The sequence below is a fragment of the Stegodyphus dumicola genome, chromosome 2 (genome assembly GCF_044657685.1).
Source record: "Stegodyphus dumicola isolate Sdum_Otavi_A_Nest chromosome 2, ASM4465768v1".
NCBI lineage: Eukaryota > Metazoa > Arthropoda > Arachnida > Araneae > Eresidae > Stegodyphus > Stegodyphus dumicola.
This window is the reverse complement of record NC_140769.1, coordinates 156731563-156758789: the sequence shown is the minus strand read 5'-3', so window position 1 is coordinate 156758789 and position 27227 is coordinate 156731563. Positions and strand designations below refer to the sequence as shown.

The following is a 27227-nucleotide window of genomic DNA, read 5'->3' as shown; positions in this document are numbered from 1 at the left end:
GGAAAATAGACTGCCTCGCGTACGCGTTGGATAGTTTTTCGAATACCAGCATGAGAAGCTAAAGGGCTGTCATGGAGCTCCTGCAGGATATTTAATCTAAGACTAGCTGGGATAACAGGTCGAAATTCGTTGTTGGAATTCGTAGTTTTTGTTAGAGTAATAGACCATCTATTAGTTCGTAATGGGCCGCCCTATTTCTTATCGCCACAATATCTTGGTGGCTAAAATTTTCAGGATCCTTTAAATACTCATAAATGCTTCCAAACTCAGGATCCTTACCCAGTTCGGTTATTACAGTTTCTCGGGAATTTATTGTACATGCTGTGAGCATTGCCACCTTTACGGTATTACCTTCTTCATCTATTTTAATTCTGGATAGGGCATCTGCTACGATATTTCCCTTTCCGGGGGTATGCTTGATTACCAGATTATATTCTTGTAGCTTGAGTGCCCATCTTATTAACCTTGGAGATAAGTTTTTCCCTGAGTACAATCTAGTTACCGCCGCATGATCAGAGTACACTGTTATTGGCGCCTTTTCAAAATAGATTATTTTGCTATAATTTGCTTTCAAAATTTTGCTTTCAAAATAGACTATTTTGCACTGCTAACAGAACTGCAAGTGCCTCTCTCTCGGTCGCGGAATAGTTTCTTTGTGTTTGATTTAAAGTTCGGCTAAAAATTGCCACGGGCTGCTGATTTTGCGAAAGTACCGCTCCTACCGCATAATCCGAAGCATCCGCTGAAATTTCTAAATTCTCATCCTTTTCAGGAAATTTCAACACAGGGGCTTGCGTTAATGCTTGTTTTAATTTTTCGAAAGCACTATTGGCTTCGGCCGTCCACGAGAATCTTGCCTTTTTTCTTTTTAATTTTAACAATGGCTCAGCGATAGCTGCAAAATCGTTTATAAAGGACTTATAATATGAACAAAGTCCTAGAAGAGAAGAGAGCTTCTTTGCCGTGTTTGGAGTCGGATACTTTTGTACAGCGATTATTTTTGATTCGTCTGTCTCTATTCCTTTCTGAGATATTTTGTAACCTAAATATTTTAATTCAGGGGCTGCAAATTTGCACTTTTCGACATTAACTTTTAGACCGGCCTCATTTAACCAGTTCGCCGTTAGGAAAATCGTAAACATTTCGTGCCATTTTTCGCATCCAAAGGTAAACTTTTTGTGTCTAAAACTGGGTTCAGAATATTTCTTTCCCCCTTTCACCACCTGTGAAAGCCTATTTAGAAGTTCTGTTCAAATCAGATTGAACAGCGTACCTGTCACACTGAAGGATGGTGAATAACGACCCCCTAAGGAGCAACATATAACACAAAGACTGGTGTAATCCTTAGAGCAGATATTTTTCCCTTTGCACCCACCCCACTTCCATTTCCTGCACCTAACCCCACATCTATTGCAATGTAAATGTAATTTTTAATTGTCAAGAAAAAGCTTTATATAACGTAAAAATAAGGGCATTAGCTAGTATTTGAAATATCCTTGAATTTTGTTTTATTATTTTCTTGATGGCCTGTAACAAAAGAGAAGAATTGAATCGTTAAGAATTGAAAGGATAGCATTCAAATCCCTTTGTCCGTTAATAGAAAAGGAGAAAGCTTTTGTGGATCCCATAACATATGTTGAGGGGGTAGCTAGTCGAAGAAAGTGTCCCCATCCTTTACTTTCCTGAAACAGCCCCGCTGTGATCCTAATGCAACACCGCTGAGAAGATAAGTAACCCATCAATCACCCCTTTTGATTTTCGACTCATTCTGTGGGGGTTGGAAAAACGTCGCTGCGTCGTATGTGTCTCGGGGGTTACGGTTCAGACCAAATTTCACCCCGACGAGAGTCTGCCGACGCTAACGGATGACGATGCCTTTTCTGTGAACGTATTTCTCTCGGGGCAAACGGTGAACTGGTTAATAAAGAAAACACCTGTCTTAAATCCTGTACATGTTGGTCGAGATTATCACTAGTGATAATGATATCGTCTAAATAGATAAATGTGGACTTTCCAAGAACAGGTCTTAACACAATGTCCATACATCGCTGAAATGTTGCCGGGGCCCCTTAAAGGCCAAACGGCATACGCAAAAATGCATAAGTGCCAGACTTGGTTATAAAAGCAGTCTTAGGCACGTCCTCAGGCCTAACCCCTATTTGAAAATAACCAGTCGTTAAGTCTAAAGTCGTCATATATTTGGTGGATGTTATGTTCCTTAGAATTTCTTCAATAATAGGTAACGGATATACCGGATATTTAGTTATGGAGTTTAATTTACGGTAGTCAATTGCGAATCTCCACCTTCTTGGATGTGTCAAAGGATAGTCATTATTTTTCTTACATAAAACCACCGGGCTAGCATAACTACTTGAGATGGGCGTTATTATCTTTTTACGTAGCATATCGGTGATATGCCATTCTATAATTTTTTCCTTATTCTTATCATACCGGTATGCTTTGTGGCGAACTGGCATTGCATCTTCGGTGTCAATACTATGGTTAGTAACCTGAGTAAATCCTGGAATATCACTAAATAACGAAGCAAATTCACTTACCACTTGTCGGATTCTTCGCTGTTCTTCATTAGGCAGGTGGTCAAGATTTAACATCGGCGGTTCAGCCTTTTCTCCACGAACTGGTTTCATTGTCAGCTTAAGGGACGCTTCATTAAAATCCAGCGTTGCTAGTGCCTCTGAAAGAAAATCTATTCCTAAAATAATATGTGCTTGCAGATTCTTTACTATGAAAAACATCACCTTTACTTGTTTGTCCTTGATACGGACATACAGCGGTAATTTACCTATGCACTTACATTTTTCTCCTTGCGCCGCTAACGCTGTCGTATTATCCGAATTATATATGCGGTATTTCCGAAAATACTTCCTAAAAAATTCTTCTGCCACACAGGAACACTGCGCGCCTGTATCCAGGACTGCAGTGGCTGAGATATTATTCACCAACACTTCAATCTTCGGAAGAGTCAAATTTTTCACCATTACTGTATTTAACTTGAAGGAAGAGGGGTTTTCGTGGCCTTCGGATTTCCGCACCCTCCCGTCAGCAGAAATCCGTTTTAGTTTAAATTATTTTTCATTTCCGTGCTTTCCTTCTTTTTCCACTGGCCTTGAGACTTTTCTCCTGGATAGCTATTGAACTGTCGACGCTCGCCGGCTGTTTTTGAATGCTCGGGTTTCCTTGCCCACTGATTCGCTTTGCTTCCGTAGCCGTGTGCTTGAGTTTGCTGTAGTCTTGGCGCATCAAATTGGTTTCGCTGTTGATATTGGCGTCTTCTTTCAATGTCCGCCGTTCTTCTACTTTCAAACTGGATTGCTAGCTCAAATAACTTTTCCAGTGTAGTCGGATTTCTTAATTCAATAAAGTCTTGCACTTGGGGCAGTAACCTCGGCAAAATCACTTGAATTATCTCAGGATCCGGACGGTTTCCATACAAGAGTTTGAAGACGTGAATTTTTCTTAAAATAAAGCTTGAGAGATTTTCGATTCTTTGTTGATATATGCTGAAAAGTTCCGTTTCTAATTTCGCACGATCCCTTACGACAGGGAAGGCTTTTAGTAGGGCAGTCTTGAAATTTTCGTAAGTATAGGTGGGACTTCCTGCTTGACCCAAGAGACTTCTGCCTATACATTTGAACCAATTAAGCGCTTGGCCCCTCAAAGCGCTGGTTTCTAAGGTAACTTTTTGAAATTCGTGCACGGGGTAGAGCATGAAGTGGTAATCCAATTTTTCCAAAAAACTGGTTACCGGTGAGTTTCCATTAAATGTTGCTTCTGGTTTCATCGAAGCGCGCATGGTCTGGACGATGTAACCAAATCCTTCCAGGGCGGCAGCTGGCATTTCTGGATTCTGAGCCGCTTCTGCAGGCAGCACAGGTTCTTCTTGAAACTCGGCCATGGTTATTGTTCTTCGTTGGGCGCCAGTATCAGGTTCAATGTTCCGTCTTACTTTCTTCGGGAACATGCAAGGACCTGACTCGGAACAGAGAACTTACTAAAGCTATGTTCAATAACTGTGGGAAGTAGACAGGATACACAAGAAGGGTATACAAAACCCTTTATTTTTCTCTATTTACAATAATTTCCGTACTTCGGAATACAAAGACCCACTACTCGTGGTCTGAACGTAAGAATATAAAAATAAAACTAAACTCTAATTTAACTTTAAAATAATAAACGTGGAAGATTGGCCTTATATTAACAGGAAGCCGTATGTAGTACAGAGAACTGTGAACACTACAATACTTTTAAAAATTATCAAGAGGATTAAACCTCTGGCCTGGAAGGCAACCAGCAACTGAGTAAAACTTCTAAGGTAAGCGGCCTGCTTCGACTAACTGCTTCCTCTCTTTCGCTTGGCAAAAAGCCACAACTTAAATACTTGGCGCTCGCCAGACAAACTTTGCATAAATACGTTAACGCTTATAATTCTGGGCGGAAGTAGAAAATAAGAAGTAATAGTAAAGATTTAAAATAAAATAAACGTTAGTAAAACTTAAGATCCTTACAACGTATAGCACTAATTGCACAGTAGACTCTAGTTTTGATCTGACATTTACGGCTAACAGGAAATCGTCCGCGTATACGATGATGTTGCAATTTGGAAAGATCTTGAGGTTTTTAAGGATAGTGTTTGCCAAGATTCTCCAGAGAACAGGACCCAAGTAGGATCCCTGTGGGCATCCCCGCTGGATCTTATGATCCACGATTTCCGAGTCTAAAGTTGCTTGCACTGTGCGTTCTTGCAAATAACTTCTTATTAGAACTACAAGGTCGCCCGGTCACCCCATAGTGAGCAGAGCATCTATGACGTCTGGCCACCACATGGAGTATAAGGCGCCTTGTATGTCCAGACTGATGATCAGGGAATGGAGACCATTGTCTTTGTTGGTGTTCAAGATCTTCATCAGTTCTAAAATTGCATGCTCTGTCGACTTGCCTTTCTGGAACCCGAACTGCGCTGAGTCGAGCACCTTTCGGGTGTTCATGAAGTACTGTAGATGGCCCTGTATTATTCTTTCCAGCAATAGTCTCTGGATTCTAAACCTGGGCTACTCGTATATGAGGCAAGATCCCTGACTTTTCACTTAAATCTTTGTAGCAATTCCTGAGTTTGGCGAGCAGTATGGGGCTTGGCATTGCAATGCAGGAGGATGACACCATCGCTCAGCATTCCAGGGCGCTTGTGTCGGGTGGTTTCACCTAAAATTGTCTAAGTGCGACAACAATGATCGGCAGTAACGATACGGCCACGCTCCAGATACTCCATCAGGACAACGAATCGCGGGTCGCACCTCAAGCGAGACAATGTTTCTAAACGTCTGGCTATGTATATATGCCGGTATTGTATATAACCGGCGTAGGTATATACCGGCGTAAATATTTTTAACCTTGGAACCTTCGCCAGTTTGAATTTTCGATATTTGGGAGTATTTACTGTTTTTAACCTTATTTTTATTCAAATAATCTATATATTAGTGACTATGAATGAGTTAAGTATTAGAATACACTCAAGGCACTTTCAAAATACGTTTTTTTTTATAGTTTTCTTGGAGTCACATTTAAGAAAACGAACTTATCGATTAAACAAGGAAATATCCATCATTTTTTTCTTTTTTGAAGACTGTAGACAACATGTACGAGAATACGGTTTTGCCAAGGCCGAGTGGAATTAAGGGCGACTGAAATGTAAAATTGTGTAAAATGAAGATATGCGACATAATTTCATTTAAGCATTTTTTTCATTATAAATGAGATTAGAGAAATATTTTAAAAATATTTATATACATATATAAATATGTAAGATAAAAAGGGAGAGAAGTTATTCACACTTTATTTTGCATAATAATTAAAAAGCTTCTAGTCAGAGGGATTTACATTTCCCCGTTAACGAGGCAACTAGAATACAAAGTGTTTATGAATTTTTAAAATGATTTCGATAAAGAATTTTTTTAAATGCAAATATCTCCGAATAAAAATTTCTGGCATTACTGTATTATTTGAAATGAGAAACGGTCTGCATGTGACAAAGCTGTGGTGAGATATTTTGCGTGTGGATAGATATGTATTTGAGAATTCCGAAGAGAAATATTCTTATTCCATGTTTCAAAAATGTTGTGAAATGCATGGTATCAAAATTTCTATGCGTAAAATAAGCAACATTTCTAAACGGAAAGGGAAAAGGCGTCAGTAATTTTTTCTACGTGAAACGAAGACTCCAATCGAATATCTGAATTACCCAAAAAAACATACGTACGGTTTATAATGCTTCTAAAGTTTAAATCTTTGATAACAAGGGAAATCCATTGACACTGAAATCAATTGCAGGCTCTTGCAATGAATCTGTAGCAACAGTAAATAAAGTAATCAACCTAGAATATGAAAGCGAAATATGCTTCCAGCCAGTTTTTTTCCGGGGCATGTTGCTCAACGCAAAAGAATTTGTAGAATCCTGTCTGAAAAACTATTTAGCAGCAGACAAATGGCAATACATTGTGGCCCTTGATGAAGCACTGATTTACGTAAATGACTGCATCAAGAAAAGATCGATTTATTACTGAAAACGAAGAGAAGTAAAGGCACAAATATAGTTCCGTGAATGGAAAGAAAATTTCAGTAAGGAGTTTATAGTATTTGTAAGTTTCTCCCAAGGGAGAGATTAAAATCAAGAAGCTGGGTAAAACGTTCAAATCAATTCAACATACTATAGAGAAAATGTTTTATGTCCGATATGTACAGAAGAAATCCCTTTGGTTATCCCAATGACTTTCAGAGAATGAAACTTCATTAAGCAACAAGTCTTACTTCGAAAAGTACCACTGCCTTTCTTGATAAGCTTGAAGACTGATACAGGTATTGCATATATAACTTTTCAATGTGTTCCTGTGAAGTCTCCTGCCTTTTCGCATGTGAACTATTGTGCTTTTGGTCTCTCGAAATTAGCTCTTTCTAAGGGCAAAGCCACCAAGATTGACGGAATGCAAAGTAGTGGAAGAGGAATAGAAATCAATACCCTGAAATTTTACGAGAAAAGAGTTTTTCATGGAAATCATCATGCGTATTTATTAAAAAAGGTTATTTATAAAGTTAACTTTTCACCCTTCAAGGGACCATCCCCTTGGTGACACGGTGCTCGCGATCCTGGAGCCCTAGTGAGCTTTTCTCCTTTCCGTTCAACTCTCCTTCCTCCTGGCATTCCTTGTCCATTCCCCCTTGAGGTTTTCCTTTTCGGAAGTTCGGGCAGAAAGAGAGATTCTGTCACATCCTCTTTGCTTCTTTTTTCTCACGGGGAGAAATCGCATATGCGTTTGCCGTGCGGTTTGATCCATAAAGCTGAAGGAGGGTCCGTACTTTTCCGTTTCGCCGGCGCAAATCTCGCCAAGGAGAGTTTATTGGCCAAGGAGATTTATGTTTATTGGTATAAACATAAAAAATATTATGAAATGTTAGTTCTAAGAAGTTTTTATTTTGAAGGCATAAACGTTTTAATATCGTTTAAAATTTTGTAAAACGACAATAAATAAAGACGATAAATTTGTAAAAAAGCATTAATTTAAGAATTTACTATGCTTTCATGGTACAACATCTTGATTCGCCGTTTCATGTCACGTGACCCCAAGTAATTTCATATCACGTAAACTACGATACAAAAATCTAATTCTCTCAGTAATTTAATTTTAAATCTTAATTTGGAATAGTGCAAGAATTATTTCAATTCGTACGAATAGCTTTTCAGAAATTATGGAAAACCGCAGTGCTTTTCTTCGGTAATGCATTCTTATTAGAATTAATAAATTTAACCCTTGACTTTACCTTTTTGCCTTCGGGTGAGCAGTGTGATTGCATCGTAATGAACTTAATTACTGCGAATGGCTTTAGCGCATGAACTCTTTGTTAAAAATTATATGTAATTGTATGCCAATATTGAAAGAAACAATCAATCTGATAAGGATTGGCTGCGACTTGTTTTGAAAATGAGCCGTAAAAGGTTATCAGCGAGGATATTCCGTTTGGCATGGGTTGTACCATTTTTAGAGATTTTGTCGCTTGCGCCGGCAGAATGGAAAAGTAGCGGAGGGTCTTGGTATTTGAGAAGCAAATGTCTCTGTTTTAGACTGAAATGAGAGGTACTTAGTTGTCGGAAAGAAGATGTATTGTTAAGAAGGAAAACTTTGCAGCAGCAGGAGTGGCTCCCTTCGAAAGAAAAGATAAAAAGCTGCGCATGCGTGAAATATTTGTCACCAAAAACCGCCAAAGTTCGAAGCTGATGTCGAATTTCGAACAGGTTTCACGGTCACGTTGATGAAGAGTTTAAAGCTGTGTGACTCCATATTTTTCCTCCATATTGACGGATATAAAATCAGACATTAAACTGCGTTATGGATAATGCAAGTTCAACAGCCAGTGAAAGTGAAACTTTACTTAATTTCCTTATTCATCTTAACCCTTGTTCCTCAATTTCCTGTACACGTCGCGGAGGAGGAAAATCTCGGCCAGGTAAGGTACATTACAGAGGGAAAAATTCTCGCTAACAGGTTCCGTCGTTAAATTTCTTGGCGAATTTTCCCTCTTCTTTCTAGCGGCGTAGAAGACAAACTGGTTTACATTACGTCTATGGAGCCTTTCTTTCTTTACAGAGGCATTCTTTGGCTGTCCTCCGTAGTGTCAGTCGATTGGTCGCTTCCTTCGAGTCAGTGACTTTCGGTCACGCTTTCGCGAGTTTCTTGTTTCAAGAATACTGATTATGGGCCTTCAGAGTGCGTATAGATCCGATTAGCTCTGGTGCAGGAATTTGCGTCCGCTTCGCGGACTCCGTGCAGGGTGGAGACGTTGGGTCCGTATCTGTTTTCTCTTTAAAATTGCAAAATTCGAATACACAAAGTTATAATGAAAATGGTACTTTACCTAAAATCATCATAACAAACGTGAGTGCAAGTTATGATAATAGAATCTCTCAATTTCTTATAACTAACAGTATAGCAAGAGATATACAAAAACTATCATCTTTCATCATCCACAAACACATACAATCAAGTATTGGTGAACCAGGACTATCCAACGGCTGCGTTGTAGACATATTCGTATTGAAGTCACTTATCCATCTGAATCTGTTATACTTCTTGAAACAAAAAAACTTGGACTAGTCGACGAAAATATTTCAGAGCAGAAAACATACAATAGTTGTTGATGTGATAAAACTAAATCTGAACTTCACTAAACGATGTTATCAGATTTGTTGATGGGTCCCCGGATACGTGGGAATAAAAGAAAATTAGCTGGCAGATATTACAGCTAAGTCAGCCGTTGAAATACCTAGTCAACTTGTTCGTTTTAAAGAATCAGCACTGTCATGAAGCAGAATGAAATCAAACACATGTGGCCGACTGAGGGTTATTCAACACATTTCACAAGAAGTTGAGAACTGTAAAATATAGACTTGGAGACTGGAAAAGCAATAGAAACCAGAGAGATGAAGTCCTTTTGATTCGACTTGAAATTAACTTTCATGTTACATAAGCAGAATTAAAAACCAGAGAATGAATGTTTGCTCAAAGTATAACTCTCCGCTGTTGATGAGTCACATTTTAATACCATGTACACAGTCTTCATTTAAAGTACTTTAATAGCTGTGACTCATGTCTTGACAATTAAGTCGGAAAAAGAGTTAATTTTAATCGATATCAGTATTTGAGAGAAACTGGTTTTTATAATTTTATTTGATTGGTTTTAAAGGCTTAATTCGTTTTTATGTGTTATTTGGGTTTATAATTTACCTTGTTTTATGTTCCAATTGATCATGGAAATATTTAAAGGATACGTGTGTCTACAATAATGATAAGTGTGCCTACTTCACAATAAGTGTACCTACAATAATAATATAACGAAAAATGGCACATTTACAATAAGAATTCATATAACTAAATATGTTGCATTAATAATAAGCAAACAGGTAATATGCAATTATAATACGAACATAGATTCAGTCTTAACAATATATACAAAATACATAATATAACATAAAGCATCGTACTGCAAAATAATAAAATAAATTTAATAGAATAAATAATAATGCATTATAAAAGACTGTATTGCAACTGATACAACAGCCTCAGTTGAGTAAAGAGGGGTAAATGCTATTGCATGTGAGATACTAACTAGTCTTATAGTTTGTTGGAGATAAAGAGAAATACTTTTGTATAATTCTGCAAACAGTAGAAAATTGATAGATTGTATATGTTATGCATTGCGTGAGTGTAATCAAAATTTGATGAAATTATAGTAGATTGGAAATTTACTCTATTGAATAACATATATTAGGAATTTAATGCCAATGCAAAGGAAGCATATATTATTGCGGAAAATGCACATGTAGTAGACGTTAATTGTACAAGGGGTTCGTTTGTGTGTAGCTCGATCTATGAGGTAAAGTGCCGTCACATTTGTTAGGGAAACTAATGGAGACATGAAATAAAAAAGATTCTGTGAAAAAAGGTTTCTTCCGAAAGTTGTCGATAGAAGAAAAACGTTTACAAATGCTTTGCTATACAAATGAACAAAATATTTTGCTATCTGGATCAAAAACTGCTTTAGGTTTAAAAATTACTTTGGTAAATTAGGATTTCTTTTTTAACTTTTAATCTTCCTGTGTGAGTTGACTCAATCATTTCCTTCTCAAACTCTAATTTAGAATAAATTTTATAATTTGTAACCTTAACACCTGATCTTTCAGAAGCACTTTCCTCACCGCACCCATCACTTTTCCTTGGTTCAATGCGATAGTCCCACTCTTCATTATTAAGTGTTTCATCATATGGAAATTTTGGACATTCCTCTTTTTCAGTAGCCTAATAATCATCATTTAAAAGCTCTTTCGTTTTCTGGTCGTATTTTTGAGGAACAAAATCACTTTCAATATTATGCTGACCAAGGTTCAATTCATCTTGACCAGGCACTTCACAATAAAAAAGTATTTCTTAAAAAAATACATAACCTAAAAAGGTATTTCTAAAAATAGAGAAAACAAACAGCAGAGCAAAAATACGATGCTTTTTATTGGAATTACAAACTATAGCAATTTTTGAACGACAGTATCGCGAAGCACGATCTCCTGATGATGACAACACTCACTGTTGCCAGAAATTATCTAAACTATATATTATATTATTATTATTTTTATTAACATACTTTAATACTTCCCCTTGTAAAAATAATAATAATAATAACTTAAAAGAAAAAAAAAGTCACAAAAGTCCCATCTTATCACAAAGAATTAACAGTCTCGGTTTAAATAAAGGTTTAGTCATTATGTCAGCAACTTGCGCCTCTGTAGGTACCTGCTGCACAATGATTTCCTTTTCTAGAACTTTCTCTCGTATGAAAAAGTGCTTGATATCAATGTGTTTTGTGCGTCGATGAAACTCCAGGTTTTGTGACAGTCTCACTGCAGCGGCGTTGTCTACTTGAATTACTGGAGTTTCACGTAACTTGGTTACATCACTAAATAGTCGCTTTAACCAAATTACTTTTCTAGAACATTCATTAGCTGCAATTACTTCTGCTTCAGTCGTCGAAGTTGCAACAACTGATTGCCTTTGGCTAATCCATGATATAGCTTCACCACTATATAATATCACTACTCCACTCGTTGATTTTCCTGTTTCTTGACAGCCTCCAAAATCTGCATCACTATAGCATTCTAGAATTCCTGGTTTGTATTTATTCTTGTATGTAACACCTTTAGTTAGAGAACCTGCTATGTATCTGAATACACGTTTCACTTTTGTCCAATCATCTTTCGAAGGATTTTCTAGGTAACGTGATAGAATGCCAACACAGTAAGCTAAATCTGGTCTTGTGCCTAACATAAGATACATTAAAGCTCCTACAGCTTCTCTATAAGGAAAAATTTCTCTGTTTGATTTATCTTCCTTTTTCTTTTCAGTTAGACCTTCCTTCAGGATAGGAGTTGACACTGGCTTGCAATCTTCCATCCCAAATTTTTGAAGAATTTTTCTTGCATAAGCTTGCTGACTAATTTTAATACTTCCATCTTCAAAATGTTTAATTTCAAGTCCAAGAAAGTATACTGCTGGTTTAGTTGTGATTCTGAATCTCGACTTCAATTCTCAGAGAAATTTTTCAGATTCTTGTAGATCTGTTGATGCTACTAAACCATCATCTACATATAAACATACGATTAGCTTCTTGCCGTTATTGTTTCTTTTATATAAGCATGGATCAGCTTCACTTGTCTTGAAGCCCAGCTGTGACACAAAATCTCCAAAATATTTATTCCAGCAGCGTGATGATTGTTTAAGTCCATACAAACTGCGTTTCAACTTACAGACTTTCTTCGAACCGTCACTATATCCTTCTGGTTGCTGCATGTATATAGATTCTTCAAGTTTTCCATATAAGAATGCTGAACCGACATCAAACTGAGAAAGATGCATTTTCTCATTGGCTGCGATGCTCAAAACTGAACGAATAGTTCCTAACTTTGTTACTGAACTAAACGTTTGATCATAATCAACTCCAAAACGTTGAGTACATCCTTTGGCAACAAGTCTAGCCTTAAATTTATCAATAGATCCATCAGGATTCCTTTTGATCTTATAAACCCACTTGCATGGTATAACTTTAGCATCTTTTGGTAATTTTTCTAAACTCCATGTTTCATTCTCTATCAATGATTTCATCTCTGAATCCATAGCTTCTTTCCAATTAACACTTTGCTTAGGAACATGGGCACAACACACAGATCCTACTATACGAAGATGCTTAATTCGAGGTTTCTTTTTAAACCATAGCTCATAAGGACTCATGCCTTCTACTGATGATTTGCCAGTTCTGTTTAGTACATATATGGCAGTGTTGACTAGTTCAGCCCACATTGCTGCAGGAAAATGAGCTTCAGAATTTGAGTACTTAAATGTTCTTGCCATTTCGATTATTGTATGTATGTCTCTTTCACTAGAGCCATTTTGTTCAGGTGAATAAGGTGCTGTTAGTCTTTGAGTTATACCTTCAGAATATCTGATATTATACCTTTAGAATGCAAAATAGCACGCACTTTGTCATTGTCAAACTCGCCTCCATTATCGCTGAGAAATTCTCTGACTGAATGTCCTAAAATTTTAGCGTGAGCAAGCATGTGCTGTAACATATTTACAACAGCAGATTTTTCCTTGATAAAATACCCATAACGAAACTTTGTGTAGCTATCTTTAAACACAACTAAGTATCTTTTCTTCTGGAAAGATTCATCAAAAGGTCCACAGACATCAGCTGAAATTAATTCACCAGGCTTGCTGGCTGGCTTTCTTATGCCAAATGGTAAACGGTGTGCTTTGCCAAAAATGCATGGTTCACACAATTTTCTTTCAAATGGGATTTTAATTCCTAATTCTTTCTCAAGCATGTTCTTAATGTGACGTTTATCTTGATGTCCCCATCTCTGATGATATAACTCTAACAAGGAATTGTCTGCTTCAGCAGCATGAACTTCTATACTTTTATCAGGCATAATAGGTTCGATAGCTGCCTTGTATAAAGTACCATATACTTTGCGAGTTCCAAAAAGCACTACTTGACCATTAATCTTTAACCAGCATTCTATAACTGTTGAAATAAATTTACTATTCGGATTTCTATCTTGAGCAGCAAGTAAAAAAAATAAATTTCTGTTTATCTCAGGGACATACCAAACATCTTTAACTCTTTCGCATCGAAATCGCCCGTAGCGCCCATTCATTCAGGCAACGGCAAACCGCCCGAACGCCTCGTTTATTTTCTACCTAGTTCTTTCCCCTCCACGTTAGTGTATGGCTCATTGGTTTCGCGAGTTGTTAAAAGACATGTCAATCATTTTTTTGAAGCAAATAAAGGAGAAATACGGAAAGCTATTGACGTTCGCAGGTGCAATCCGGCCCTAAGGTGAAACTGCGCACAATGGATGAATGGATGAAACCGCAAAAGGGGGAAAGGAAAACTATTCCAAGACAAATTCGTAAACACGGGCGTTTTCGATGTTTGTTGGAAACAGATTTGGTCGTCTCTCGATGTGAAAGAGTTAAGGTAAATTCTTTGGATTTTACTACCAATAGTTGTTTTGACACATACTGTACCTTTACCAAGAGCAACTTTCTTTAGTTTCTTTTCCAGCAGCCTTGATGCTACAGGGACTATCAAACTTCATAAAGTCAATAAAGTATGTGAAACAATTCATGATATGTCTTGTAGCTCCACTATCAATCCAAAAAGATGTTTAATCAGTCTTAGCCTCTTCGTCAATGGACATCAGTATTACACTGCCTGTATTTCCTTCATTGGTTTTCGTTGATCTATTCTTGTGTGGTCTTCCATCAGCAATCCACTGTTTACAATCTTTTACCCAGTGTCCTTTCTTTTTGCAATAATTGCAAATATCTTCTTTTCTTGGTTTTCTTCTGAATTTGTCTTTTTTATATTGCTTTTGTTTTTCAGATTTTGACATTACTAATGCCACTTGTTCATTTGTATTGCCTTTCTCATGACTTTTAAATTCTCTTTCATGAGAGCAAAGCTGTGTTGTTAACTCATCAACTGTTCTTTTGTCTTCACCCAAGAGTAACCAACTTGACTTAAACAAATGGTATTGTTCTGGTAAGACATCTAAAATCTTGCAATTGAGTAGCATGTCAGGTAACTTATTTTCATTTTTCTTTTCAAGTCCTGAATTCAACTCATTCCATAAGTTTTTTAATTTGGAAAGATGAGCCGCCATATTATCATTTTCATTCCACTTGAATTGAAAAAATTGCATGCATATATTATACAATTGATTTTCTGATGATGCTTCAAATAACTTATGTAATTCCAACCACACTTCTCTAGCAGTCTGAAATCTCATAACTTTTTGCAGAGTTTCTTCCGTCATGGAATTCGTTAATATAGCACTAGTGTTTGCATTTTGAAACTTCTTAACAGCTTCATTATATTTCTCTTGTTGAACAATCGGAGCATCTACAGGAAGAATTTCTGGTTTCACTATAGTTCCTTCTACAATTTCTAAAGCACCAGGATGATAATTTAAAACAAATTTTATCCTGTATTTCCATATAAGCCAATCGCTTTCACCTGATAAAGGCTTTACTTGGACCTTAGATAATTCCATACTTTGATTTCTAAACAACTTTCGATTGCTATAACGAAAACAAAACACTTACTTGATTAGGCTTAACGAGTTCCGTTTCTTCGAGAAAACATCAATTCAAAACATTTGACGCAATATGGGAGCTTGCTTGACCCATAACCTAAAAAAGTATTTCTTAAAAAAATACATAACCTAAAAAGGTATTTCTAAAAATAGAGAAAACAAACAGCAGAGCAAAAATACGATGCTTTTTATTGGAATTACAAACTATAGCAATTTTTGAACGACAGTATCGCGAAGCACGATCTCCTGATGATGACAACACTCACTGTTGCCAGAACTTATCTAAATTATATATTATATTATTATTATTTTTATTAACATACTTTAATACATAAAACTTTAAAAATTTTTCTTCAAGTTCTTTTCCCTTTAAAGCTTTCAAACGTTTTTACTTCTCTTTTCTGCTCTTCCTTCCTTTTTTTTCTTTCAATGTATTTTTCAGGCTTCTTCTTACTTTTATTATCATTACATCTGGGAGAATCTTCAATCATCCTTGGATACCGTTAAATGAATTTTTAATTCGGCTCTTCAAATTGGAAATTATACTTAAGTTTAAACAATTTTTGCTTTTACACATCTTTTTCGTCATCACTCAGCACTGCAATATGTGTTCCTTCAGAAGTGGTAATCTCAACTTTTTATATTTTCCTTTACCCTTCTTATCTGATATATTTCTCATTCTCATACAAGGTTTGGATCATTCCTGGACTTCTTCAAAAAGGAAATTTCTTTCTTAACATCTTTTGGTACTTCATTTCTTAGCTTTCAACCATTTTAAATAATCGGCCTCATCATCTTCCTTTTTTTTCTTATTTTTCTGACGGACTTGCAGTAAATCATTTGCATCATCCTCTTCCTCTTCATTAGAACTAACAGGAATATCTTCATGAGATCGTTGTATTTCATCAACATTTTACGTTGTTTATTTTAACATAAACAACGTAAAATTGTTACCCTTTGAAGTCTTCAAATATACACTTTATAATCTGATTCGAAGGTAAGGATAATCCAACTTTAAGAGGCCATTATTCTACACTGCTGGCCTCCCAAATTGCAACACCAAGGAAAACAAGAGATATCACAACAAAATTTATTTAGTAGCTAACACGTTGACGAAGTATCAGATGATTCAATTTATAGACTTCTGTGAAGTGTGGTTCCTTCCAGAATCAGTAGCCAGAGTAGCCGCCATTGTTGGAGATCACCGCTGCCACACGTCTCGGCATTGATTCAAAGAGGGTTTGGATGTGTTCTTGGGGTACAGCAGACCAAGCAGCTTCCACACTTTGCCAAAGTTGATCTGGTGTGACATACCTGCTATAATATGCAGTTGTACCTCCCTGTTTAGTTGCAGTCGGCCGCACCAAAAGTATATAAATATATATATATATATATATATATACCAACTCTGTTGCTTGGCTCAGTGAGCTCAGTTTTTTATTCTTATATATTGGTAAATTCATTTGATTTAAAAATGATTGAATTATGATGTTCTTACTTCCGGTTAAAGTTTTTATCCCGTTAGTTAACAACATGCAATAATTGTAGAATTATCAGTAAGTTAAAAATTGTTTACGTGCGACTAAGCCTAATTTTTGTTTACCACAACCGCCATATTTGTTTACATTTGAAACTTATCAGAACAGTGGATTTGTTGCCGATCTAGAAAATTAACCTCCGCAACAACAAAGATAACGCCTTCTTTTATTATTGCGATTTAAACCATGCTTAATCCATTTCGGAATTAACATTTAAGTTATAAAATTATCCCAAATATTAAATCAGCATAGCGTCCAAAACAAATTATGTCAGTGTTCAAAGTTAAGGCCTTTAGTGCCTTTTTTCGAGTGAGACCAAAAGTAAACTTTCAGTTTTGCGCACGGAAAAAACCTGCCTTCTTACCCGCTGGCCGAATGGCTTGTTTTTGCATAGAAACTCGAATTTTAATTGTAAAAGTGGTTCTTTAAATTGTATTAACTGTATTTATGTTTTATATTTTTCTATATCTTTCAATTTTTTATAAAAATATTTTTAGGTTTTTTAAGTAATTTTGCCTTGTAGCGAAGTGAGACCTGAATTAATTGAATGAGAAATACATCTCTGATGAAACTAGAGGAAACAAGTTTAAATGAAATGCAGGAAAAGTCGTATAATTTACTATTACGTACAAGGAAGTCATGTGGTACAAAACAAATTTTTTTCTATTGCATTTCGCTGGCGTTGGCGTCCTCGTTCTTTATAGAGGGACCAGTCCCTCACGGGTGGCATTCCAGATGATAGACCGAAATGGTTCTGAGTAGTATCAGTTTAAAAGAAATGCTGTTTTTTAATTGAAAAGATATTAGGAAGTTGGTGGTCTCAGTAACACTATGTTTAATATTGAGCTACTTAGAGTTTGAAGTAGGGTAACTAAGGCATGGTATATATGGCGAACTAACCATGTTAGAGTCGAGATAGGAGATAAAAGTTGTTTGTATACAAGATAAAGACAAGAATAGTGAATTGGAGTGAGTAAGTCTGCTCTTTCCTTTATTACGGAGTTGGAGAGCAAAAAGCTGTAAGGTGTATTGAAGAAAGTTGTTAACGTACAGGACTGAAGTAAATTCTGATGTCAAGTTTATATGCATTATGTATGTGATCAAACGTGTTATTGGTCATGCTAAACTATTTTCCTTTCAGTAGTCTGGAAAGACAGAGAGTAACAGTTTACACACATACAGCCCATATCTTTTAATTGTTGCATCCAATTATTGTCAAGTATACGATTACTGTTAATATGTCGTAAAAGGTTTGGCTCATGTCAGTTTTACAATTATAAAATTCGCTATTGAGGTCATTACGACCATTGTTTTCGAATTATTTAAATTATGGTCACGGGAATTGTAAGGTTTTAAGTTAAATAACACATTATCTTATTATTATTATCTTTAATGTCATTCCTGTTTCTATCAGAATGCAAGTTAGTTAACGTAGCAAAAAAGAGAGTCATTTTGAAGGTAAGAAACCGAGGTTTTGATAGACACTGCTAACCTTTGTACTATTTTCAGCCAACCTAAAGCGATTGCAGCCTTTATATAGCGGTGTTTTCTCGCGCGTTTAGAGGGTCTGAGTTAAAACTTGCAGAGGGATTTTGCCGTGTGAATTGCATACTTTAAAGTTTTACTATGACGTTTATGAGTTGTAGGATCCCGAATACAACACTGAATGTTTTCATAACACACGAACTGTGAAAATCGTAATTCAAAATGATTTGTTTTCTTCTGAGTTTACAGTTATCTGTCTGGAATTTAAGATAGGACCATAAGTCGCCTGTCTGTCTACACGGAGCCAGAGTTTAGTTTTAAAATACTCTGGTTCTATATAAATTTTCAGTGTAGTTCATCGTTGGTTTTTCAAAGAATGTCTTCTAACATAGATCCCAACCGTACGAAAAGAATAACTGTATAGTTTTGTTGTAAAGGGAGGAAAACAAAAATGTTTCAAACAATTTGCGACAGGAGATGAAATTTCGTGCTTTGTTTATAATCCTGAGATGAAACGGCAATCGTTTGTTTGGATTGGAGAAGATTCACACGGCCACATGTAAACGTTAGTTTCAGATTTCTCACCTAAGAAATCTGGTGGTGAATTTTTTGATTGAAAAGAGGTAACTTACAAAGAATTTGTTTTTCAGGGGTAAAAGATGAGTGCCATGTTTTGCAAAGACATAAGAGGCAGACATCTGAAGAAGGCCTGGAAGGGTTCAATCGAACAACTGGTTTGTCCTGTATGATTATGGACAGTTACTCGATTTCACGCTCATTAATATTTCCTTGCAAAGCAAAATGGCACAATTCCAGACACTCTATTTTTCCCTGCTTTGTAAAATATTTTCTATTTTATAAAATTAAGTGTCACATCCTACATCAAAATATGTGTCACATTACTTTAATAATCTGAAAGAGATTCGAAAAACCGTAATAGAGACTTCAGCATTCTAAAAGACAAGTTCTGCAATGGAATCAGGTATTAATGTGCGAATAGATATATAGATTTATAATAATGGTTTCTTGAACTTTCAGTTTTGTGCAAACTTAATCCTAAAACTCACAGCATAGATAAATAATAAGCACGGAATGCTTGGTTGTCTAAAATATTAAAAAATAATACAAGATGCTATTCATGATTGAAGTTTTCTGGAACTGGAAAAAATGAACTTTTAAACATTTTTCAGGTGAACAGCTAACAGATAATTATTTACGATACTCAAGTTTTATTTATATTGAGAAGCAAGCTAATTATTTCAATCTAAGGGCAATATAAGAAGGTGAATTATAATAAAATAATTTCCGATGGCTTTAAATTAAATAAGTAAGGAAGTAAGGTTAAGTTTTAATATATAAGAGAAAAATAACTGAAAACATATGGTATTAGTTCTGTCTATGGTGCCTTTGGTTGCCAAATAAATAGATGCAGATGTAGACATACTTTACAAACAGTCATCTGGGTTGTCGACACACATCGACAAGTTAGGTAGACAGCAGCTCTGCAAAAAGACAAAGGTAAAGTCAAAAACACATGTACAGGGAGTGTTATAAAATTTTACACAAAATTTATTGTAAAGAATTATTTAGTTTTAAACTATCCAGTTTTGTTCAGTTACTTATCTTTTCTAACTTCCCTTATCTGCATTTCCTGCCAGAATGATATTTCAGTTTCCCATGATATGCAAAGTATGGTAGAAAGATAATATTTAAGCTGGTGTCTGAGTCACTTCAGACAAAGCGTGTTCTGTGGTTCTCCACGTTGTTTCCTTGACTTAAGCTTGCTATTTTATTTTGTGGCCGTGCATATTAATTGTCGGTTTGATTACGTCAGTGGTAGGGCTAAGAGCTAACTTACATTAATTATCTCTGTTCAGATTCGGCTGATTATTTCATTTAGTATTAATTTTATATTTCTACTCTGAGTTGCAGTCAGAAATATTGGCTAAATTATAAGCATCTGTATAGCCGTCTGTAAATTCCTTCTTGAATCGGATAAAAGGGACTTTTCACCCTTTTTATGTCTTGTCATTGATACAGTTTGAACTTAATGAATTGTCTCTTTTCAGTTCAATTAAAGATCTAGCCAGCAAAGTAAAGTTAATTTAGTAAAAATCTTACAATATAACAAGATATTTTTTCATAATTTATTTTAGTTTCTAGAGTTTCAGATGCACAATGGATATCGTAATTCTCAAACATAGTCCCATTAAATGACCATACTTAAATGAAAGCAAAAAAAGAAACACTCTCTAGTTGATTGTCATGGAACCAAAGCATTTGGGCACTACGACAGATTACCCGCTAAATGGAAGTGAATTGGATACTTCGTGTGAAGACAATCGCTAATAGTTTCACTCCGAATTTCATTTCGACTGTGGTAACGGACGTTGTCTAAAAAGACTACAAAGGGACCGGTTTCCATTTTTCCGAGAAGTTACGGATATAATCACATTCTCAAAGTTCCGCAAGGCAACAGGAAGTGACTCCATCACGGGCAAGTTGTTGAAAAGGTCTGCCGCATAGTGTCATCTGCAAATTCATCTGTATATACACGTATGCCTCAAAAATTGTCTTTTCCCTCAAATCTGGAAGCATACCGTAGGAAAACCTACCTGATGATAAGGAAAAAGAAACGTAAGATCTGTAGATAGAAGAGACTGCTATGCTGTCCAGCTGGTTAATAGAGTGCATACAATAAAGGTATCACAATTAAAGGCAAGTATGAGTCAATAGGGCAGCATAACAAATTATAAAATACTTCATTCCATTAAAATAGCAAATACTAAAACTCAAATAAAAATAAAAATAAAATAAAAGAAAAAAAGAAATTTAATACCAAGTGCCAACAAGTAAAATACCTCAAATATACATCATCAGGTACTTAAATTAAACTACTAGTATTCCCGTCACTGAATATTTCTTCAAAAATATTGACCAACAGAAAATTTTGTCTGATGGAGTTGGAGCTGCGTTGATTTGTCTAAGTCTTCGCGAAATATTTAAATAATGTCAATGATGGAACATTCTGTAAATAATTTCTTAATTTCAGCAAATACGGTAAACATGTAAGTAAGAGTAGAAGCAATGCTCTCCGCGCTGTTTCCATTTTCCTTCATGGAGGCTGTTTTTTTCTTTAGATGTACGAACTTTAGTTGCATTTTCCGGAATTTCTTCCGCAACATTATGTGCTCGATTTATCGCAGCGTCACCATGTAGTCCTGAGTTGTCAGGTTTACCTGAAAACGAAATACAGTTTTAAAATCAGCCTCTCTGTTTAACTCTGAAACAGCTCAAAAATCGAAATTTGCAGAAATTGTTACACATTTGCTCCCCAGTTCTGTGCAGGGTAAGAAAACGTTAAGGATAACTATTTGTCAAAATAGCGTTTTAAAATTAAGTAAAAGTATCAATTATCCTATTCTCAATTTATCATAAGTGCACAGTCATTTGGTTTTAGTAGTTAGAAAATAAAACTGAAATCTGGAATATTTTATAAGATGAAATAAAACGTATTTATGGATCGAAGTAAGGTACATCCTAGTATCTTGCTCCAGTGGAAGTAAGATACATTCACTAGGACATCCTAGAGTTTATAAGAGACAATGATTAGACTGATTGAACCAAGATAAATGTGGAAATTCAGACTGCCTTTTTAAGTATACTTACTCTAAATGACTGAATTCCAACGAATTCGCCGTATTTCATTGGATTTTTGCCCGTCTCCTCCTGAAAAACAGAGGAAATATTTTAATTCTACTATTTAAGCCTTAAAATTAATTTTTATTTCCTGTATATTATTAACGGCATGAGAATTTTTGACAAAATGAATTCTCCATCAGAGATGAATTTTTAGGAATGTCACTCTTACAGAAAAATCTCGCCTTCAGCAGAGGTGACGTCCTGCGGTTAACTACTAGCAAATGTTCCTGCAATTTGAAATGGCAATTTCATCTTTTATAGTAGTAGAGAGAAAATTTTATCAGTCTATTTAAATCCGATTGAAAGATCGATATTTTCTAGTCCTTCTCTACAACGGGTTGGGCCCTTCTGTTCAAACCTTTGAAGGAACGTTCAAAGGCTTCTAACGTCCCTTCAGAGGTTTGCTGAGGCTGTAACTCAGATGGAAGTGATGCCACGCGACATTTGGAACCATCTTAAAAAGTACTACCATTCTAACTGTTAAAGATTAAGTGTGTGTATATTTCCTGCGGTATTTTTTATCCACTAGGACAATCATGATACTTAGATTCCGTCAATCAATAATCGTGTGCTTTCAGAAGGACGACATCACCAATATAGCGACATGCCTGGTGGCATAACTACTACCTTTTCATTACGGTATCTTGTTACTGACTTTATAAGGCATTTTGTACCTTTTTGCACTCTTTCAGGTTGTGATTGGAAGCATACTTGATGCGTATTCTAGAAGTCCAGGATTCGAGTCCCAGAAAAGGCATCGCAAATTGTCTCTTGTTTTAAAAGAACGTAATGACTCTACAAGGGGTCCCGGAACTAAATGGTGGTGGGATATAGTTCGTCTCCACCAGGATTTGGCGACTTTGTCCCCTAATCCCCAGTCGCCCTTTAATAGAGGGAGTATATAAGCTATTTTCTCCCTTTTTTTCGCATGCCTTCGTGGTGTATTTGGAAGCATACTCGAAGTGTATTTGAGAGGTCTAGAGGTCTAAAGTTCGAGTTACGGCAAGAACATTGCACATTTTTCACGTCTTCCCCTAAACAATCTTAATAATTCTACAATATGATGAAATAAAATTTTATTAAAATTACATTTTGCAGGGGGACAATACTTACAACTCGAAGAGCATTTGAGAGGTCTAGATTTCGAAGCCTGGCAAGAAAATTGCACATTCTTCACGTCTCCTGTCTCAAGAAAACCTAATGACTCTACAACGTAATAAAATTAATTTAAAATTAAATTTTAGAAGCTAAACAATACTCGTAACTCGATATTTTGACAGTGCTTGAACAGATCGTTAAATATTTATGAAATATTTAGTATCACATCTAACAAAATATCTCGAAAGCTATTTTCGTCGATTCGACTGCGTAAAACTAATTGGAGTTATAATCTTATTATTTTAAAATGTTAACTTCAGAGTCATTTTCCACAGCGCAACCTGCCTCGAAACCATGGGAATGATAGCTGCAGTAGCTGACTCGAGTCGCCTAATTTTACTTCTTCATTCCATTCCCGTCTAGCTCGTTTTCCCTTCGTGAAAAATGTGCGAATAAAGATTGATTTAAACTACAATCCACAGTGAGGTGAAGAAATATAAGTTCTGTACGATGATGACGGCACGCATTGAACGGTGATGACGATACGCGTTACGACCGCAACTGGGAGACCGTTAGCCTTGTATAAATGTTAAGATATAGAAATTTTTTATAAAGCTTTAGTAGTTTATTAGAATTAAGAGGTAAACCCTGCGAATTATTAATTACTTTACTATGATTAAAATAAGTCGTACTCGGTGCAAATCATGCTACTTAACACTTTTATCTTTGTTTTATCACCCAAGATTATTATACTAACTGACTACGAATATAAGTACATGAATAACATAAAAAATTCAAATTATTTCCTACTATGCCGTTATAAGGTCCTGGGGTGTAAGCGTTAGCACATTACATTTTGTTAACAACGGTAGACCAGTGGTTCGAAGATCCAGTTGATTTCTTATTTGCTTTGCTCCAAAATTTAGTATAACAGTCTCTACAACGGCGTTTAACTAAAACGTAATGGACCACTACTTGTATTCACCAAATACATAAACGGTAATTGTATCTGAGTATACTCATCAGCACTAGTATTTTGGGATTGGAACTCTTCTTGTCCAGCTGCCCTTTAAGTGGGACAGATTCCAAGGAGTATCCGCCTTTTCTACTGCGTGGTCTCTCACAGAAAGTGGCAGCATATACGGCTAACAATCGAAAGATCTGTGAGCAAGGACACTGAGGCGAGGACATAGTTGATTTTTAAAGCTCCTGTCTTCGAAAATAACACCTCACAATTCTACGCTATACCAGCTTGAACAGTGCCTTGTTGACAAAGTAATCTTACCTAACTATAGCCTACTTTAAAATAGGCAGTTCAAGGCCATTGCCACTCTTCCCTCCTGATTTGCGACTGTAACTTGCGTGGTCATCTCTGTTCAGGATTTATATTCTCTATCTCATTTGAGACTGTAGTTGAAGGCTGTAGAAAATAAGCTTGAAGTTAAAAGTTTCTGTTTTTAATGAACCGGCTTACAGATAGTTTACTACAGTTTAAAAGTCCGATGTGTACACTACATGACTTCCTTATACGTAATATTAAATTATACCCGTTTTTTTTTCCTCCATTTCATTTAAACTTATTTCCTTGAACTATACTTCTCTTTCAATTAATTCAATTCTCATTTCGCGACAAGGCAAAAAGACATAACCTTAAAATATCTTTTTTTAAAATTGAAAAATCTAGAAAAATATGAAAAACGAAATACAATTAAAACCATTAAAAAAAACTTTTAGATTTCAAGTTAACAGCTTCTCCACAAAAAAAAAAAAAAAAAAAAAAAAAAAAAAACACATACACACACACACACACACAAAAAATTTGGTCAACGAGCAAGAAGGTAGATTTTTCGTTGCACAAAACTGAAAGGTTATTTTTGGTTCCATTCGGCAAAAAAACACTGAAGGTGCAGACACTGACTTAATTCATTATGCTGCTAAATTTCAAATGTAAACAAATATGACTGTTACGGTTGAAAAAAAAAAGCTAATGTGTACACCACATGACTTCACTGTACGGAATATTCAAATATATGCATTTTTCCTGCATTTCATTTAAACTTATTGAATTGAATAAAATCTACTTCACCAACAACGTATAAAGCGCAGCAGAATAAATGCATTCTTTCAAATTCACTGTGTTTATTTAGCACAGCGATACTTTGGCGGTAGGTTTACTTAACAGCGTTTCATCTCATTCATTTTATAACTCAGCATGCTAAAAAATTATATCATCTGAAGAATTATCTATCGTTGCCGCATATTTTATTCAAATAATATAATAAGTCTAAAACGATGCATAAATGAAATTAAACAAATAAAAAAAACAGGTTTTCACAGACGATTCAGTGCCGCGTACCTAATGCGCATGCACTACTCATAAACATTCGCCTCTGTCCGAGACAGAATGGCGACAATATTTGCTGCTAATACGAAAGACTTATTTCCTTGAATTTCATTACAGAAATGGAAAATTCGAAGATTATCGCAATCAAAAACTACCCTAGGCCAAATAGCGCAAAAAAACTTGCATCTTTTCTCGGAATGTGCTAATATTACAGATTCTTTATTAAAAATTTTGCACATGTAGCTGAGCCTCTTTTAACACTAAAAAGAAAAAAAGCAAATTTTGGTGGACGGAGACCAATACTGCATTTAAACAGTTAAAAACAGCTATAATGTCAGTACCAGAGCTAAAGATTCCTGACCAAGAAATATCTGCGGATGCATCAGACTTTGCTGTGGGCGCCGTTTTATCCCAAGGGGGGCAGCCAGTAGCTTTTTTAAGTAAAACGTTGAATCCCAACCAAAGGAATTATGGGTAAGGAATAATTATGGGTGAAATATTAATACGACAGAAAGTGAAACACTAGCTGTATTACTGGTCGTACAAAAATTCCATGTATATTTCGGAAAGCAACTCGTAACAGTCTACAATTACCATGCTGCTATTCTTAGACATTACTCAAGTAAAAACTTATCACCTCGTAAGATGAGCATTGAAACTGCAGGAATATAATTTAGTCTTGAAGTATTTACTGGGGAAAGAAAATATCGTTGCGGAGGGTCTGTCTCGCATTAAATTAGAAGAACAGGAGGAATCAAGTTAAGTGCACAATGCTGACGTCAAAAGATCTTAGACTTTCGAGATACCATTATCGCTGAACTAAAAACGGATCCAGTATTTAAAAACATTTATGCATATTTACAAGATCCAGATAACTCTGAGCATTCAGATTTAAGAGTCATAAGAAACGCCCATTATGAAATAATCTTTTATAAAAGTTACCAATGAAAATAATAAACTGAAGGCCGTCTTCCCAACGAGTTTGAGACTTGGTGTTTTATATGAGTTTCATGATGCAGCGTTTTCCGGTCATCTTGGTATCAGGAAGACAATTAAACGTGTACAAGAGGAGGTATTCTTTCCAAAATTACAGGAAATTGTTAAAGAGTATGTCAGGTACTGACATATCTGCCAAATAGTTAATGATGTTAATTATCGGCTGGCTGGATACTTAAATACATTAAGTCGATTTTCCCCAATGAATTGCGGGGGGGGGTAGGACCTCTTAGGACCTTATCCGAAAAGCGATAAGAATAAGCGCCGTTATTTACTTGTAATTGAGATCATTTTAGCAAATGAGTAGAAATAATTCCCCTGAAAACGGCTTCCATTAAAATAGTCGCAGATATTTTTAATAAAAAATAATAAATAAATTTATTTTTAAATATGGTTCACTATTAAAAATAATATCATATAACGGTCATCAATTGGTTAGTCAGATATTTCATGATCTATGTGCAGGGCTTGGCATACGCCACTTGAAGATGGTCCCTTATGGGCCACAATCTAATATTGCAGAAAGAGAGTCAATCGAAATATCTTTAAAATAATTCGGAATTATGTGAGAAACTGTAACAAACGTTGAGTATTCTTTTGATCAACTCGCGTTTGCATTACGCATAATGATACACGATACAACTGCGGAATTATTTCTAGGAAGAAAACTAATGACAGCCCTCGATTGACTATTTTTCGTACAAAAGCGTGCTTCAGAGTTTCAGATGTCGGCTATAAACAACCTAGTCGATGAGGCCATTAAATCGTCTGACTTGGCAAGAAGCAAACAAAAATTGTATTACGATAAAAAGCGGCGTGAAGTAAATTTTAAAGCAGGGCAAAATGTGCT

At 35.8% G+C, this 27227-nt stretch overlaps 1 protein-coding gene across 3 annotated transcripts in view; it reads right to left on the bottom strand.

Moving 5' to 3' along the window:
- Positions 1-5546: 5546 nt before the first annotated feature.
- The window catches only part of LOC118189926 (uncharacterized), a 115863-nt gene continuing 94182 nt past the window's right edge, over positions 5547-27227 (bottom strand). The window contains exons 5-7 of one of the 3 annotated variants that reach the window (XM_085811362.1): positions 21907-21966; positions 19682-19739; positions 5547-5699 (exon numbers count right to left, since the gene is read on the bottom strand). In XM_085811362.1, the coding sequence (XP_085667488.1) occupies positions 19683-19739; positions 21907-21966 (117 nt within the window). In that variant the 3' untranslated portion in view covers positions 5547-5699; position 19682. Of the gene's footprint in view, positions 5700-19473; positions 19740-21062; positions 21477-21906; positions 21967-27227 lie in introns of those variants that run through there. The other 2 variants (XM_085811361.1, XM_085811363.1) reach the window with 2 other exon arrangements.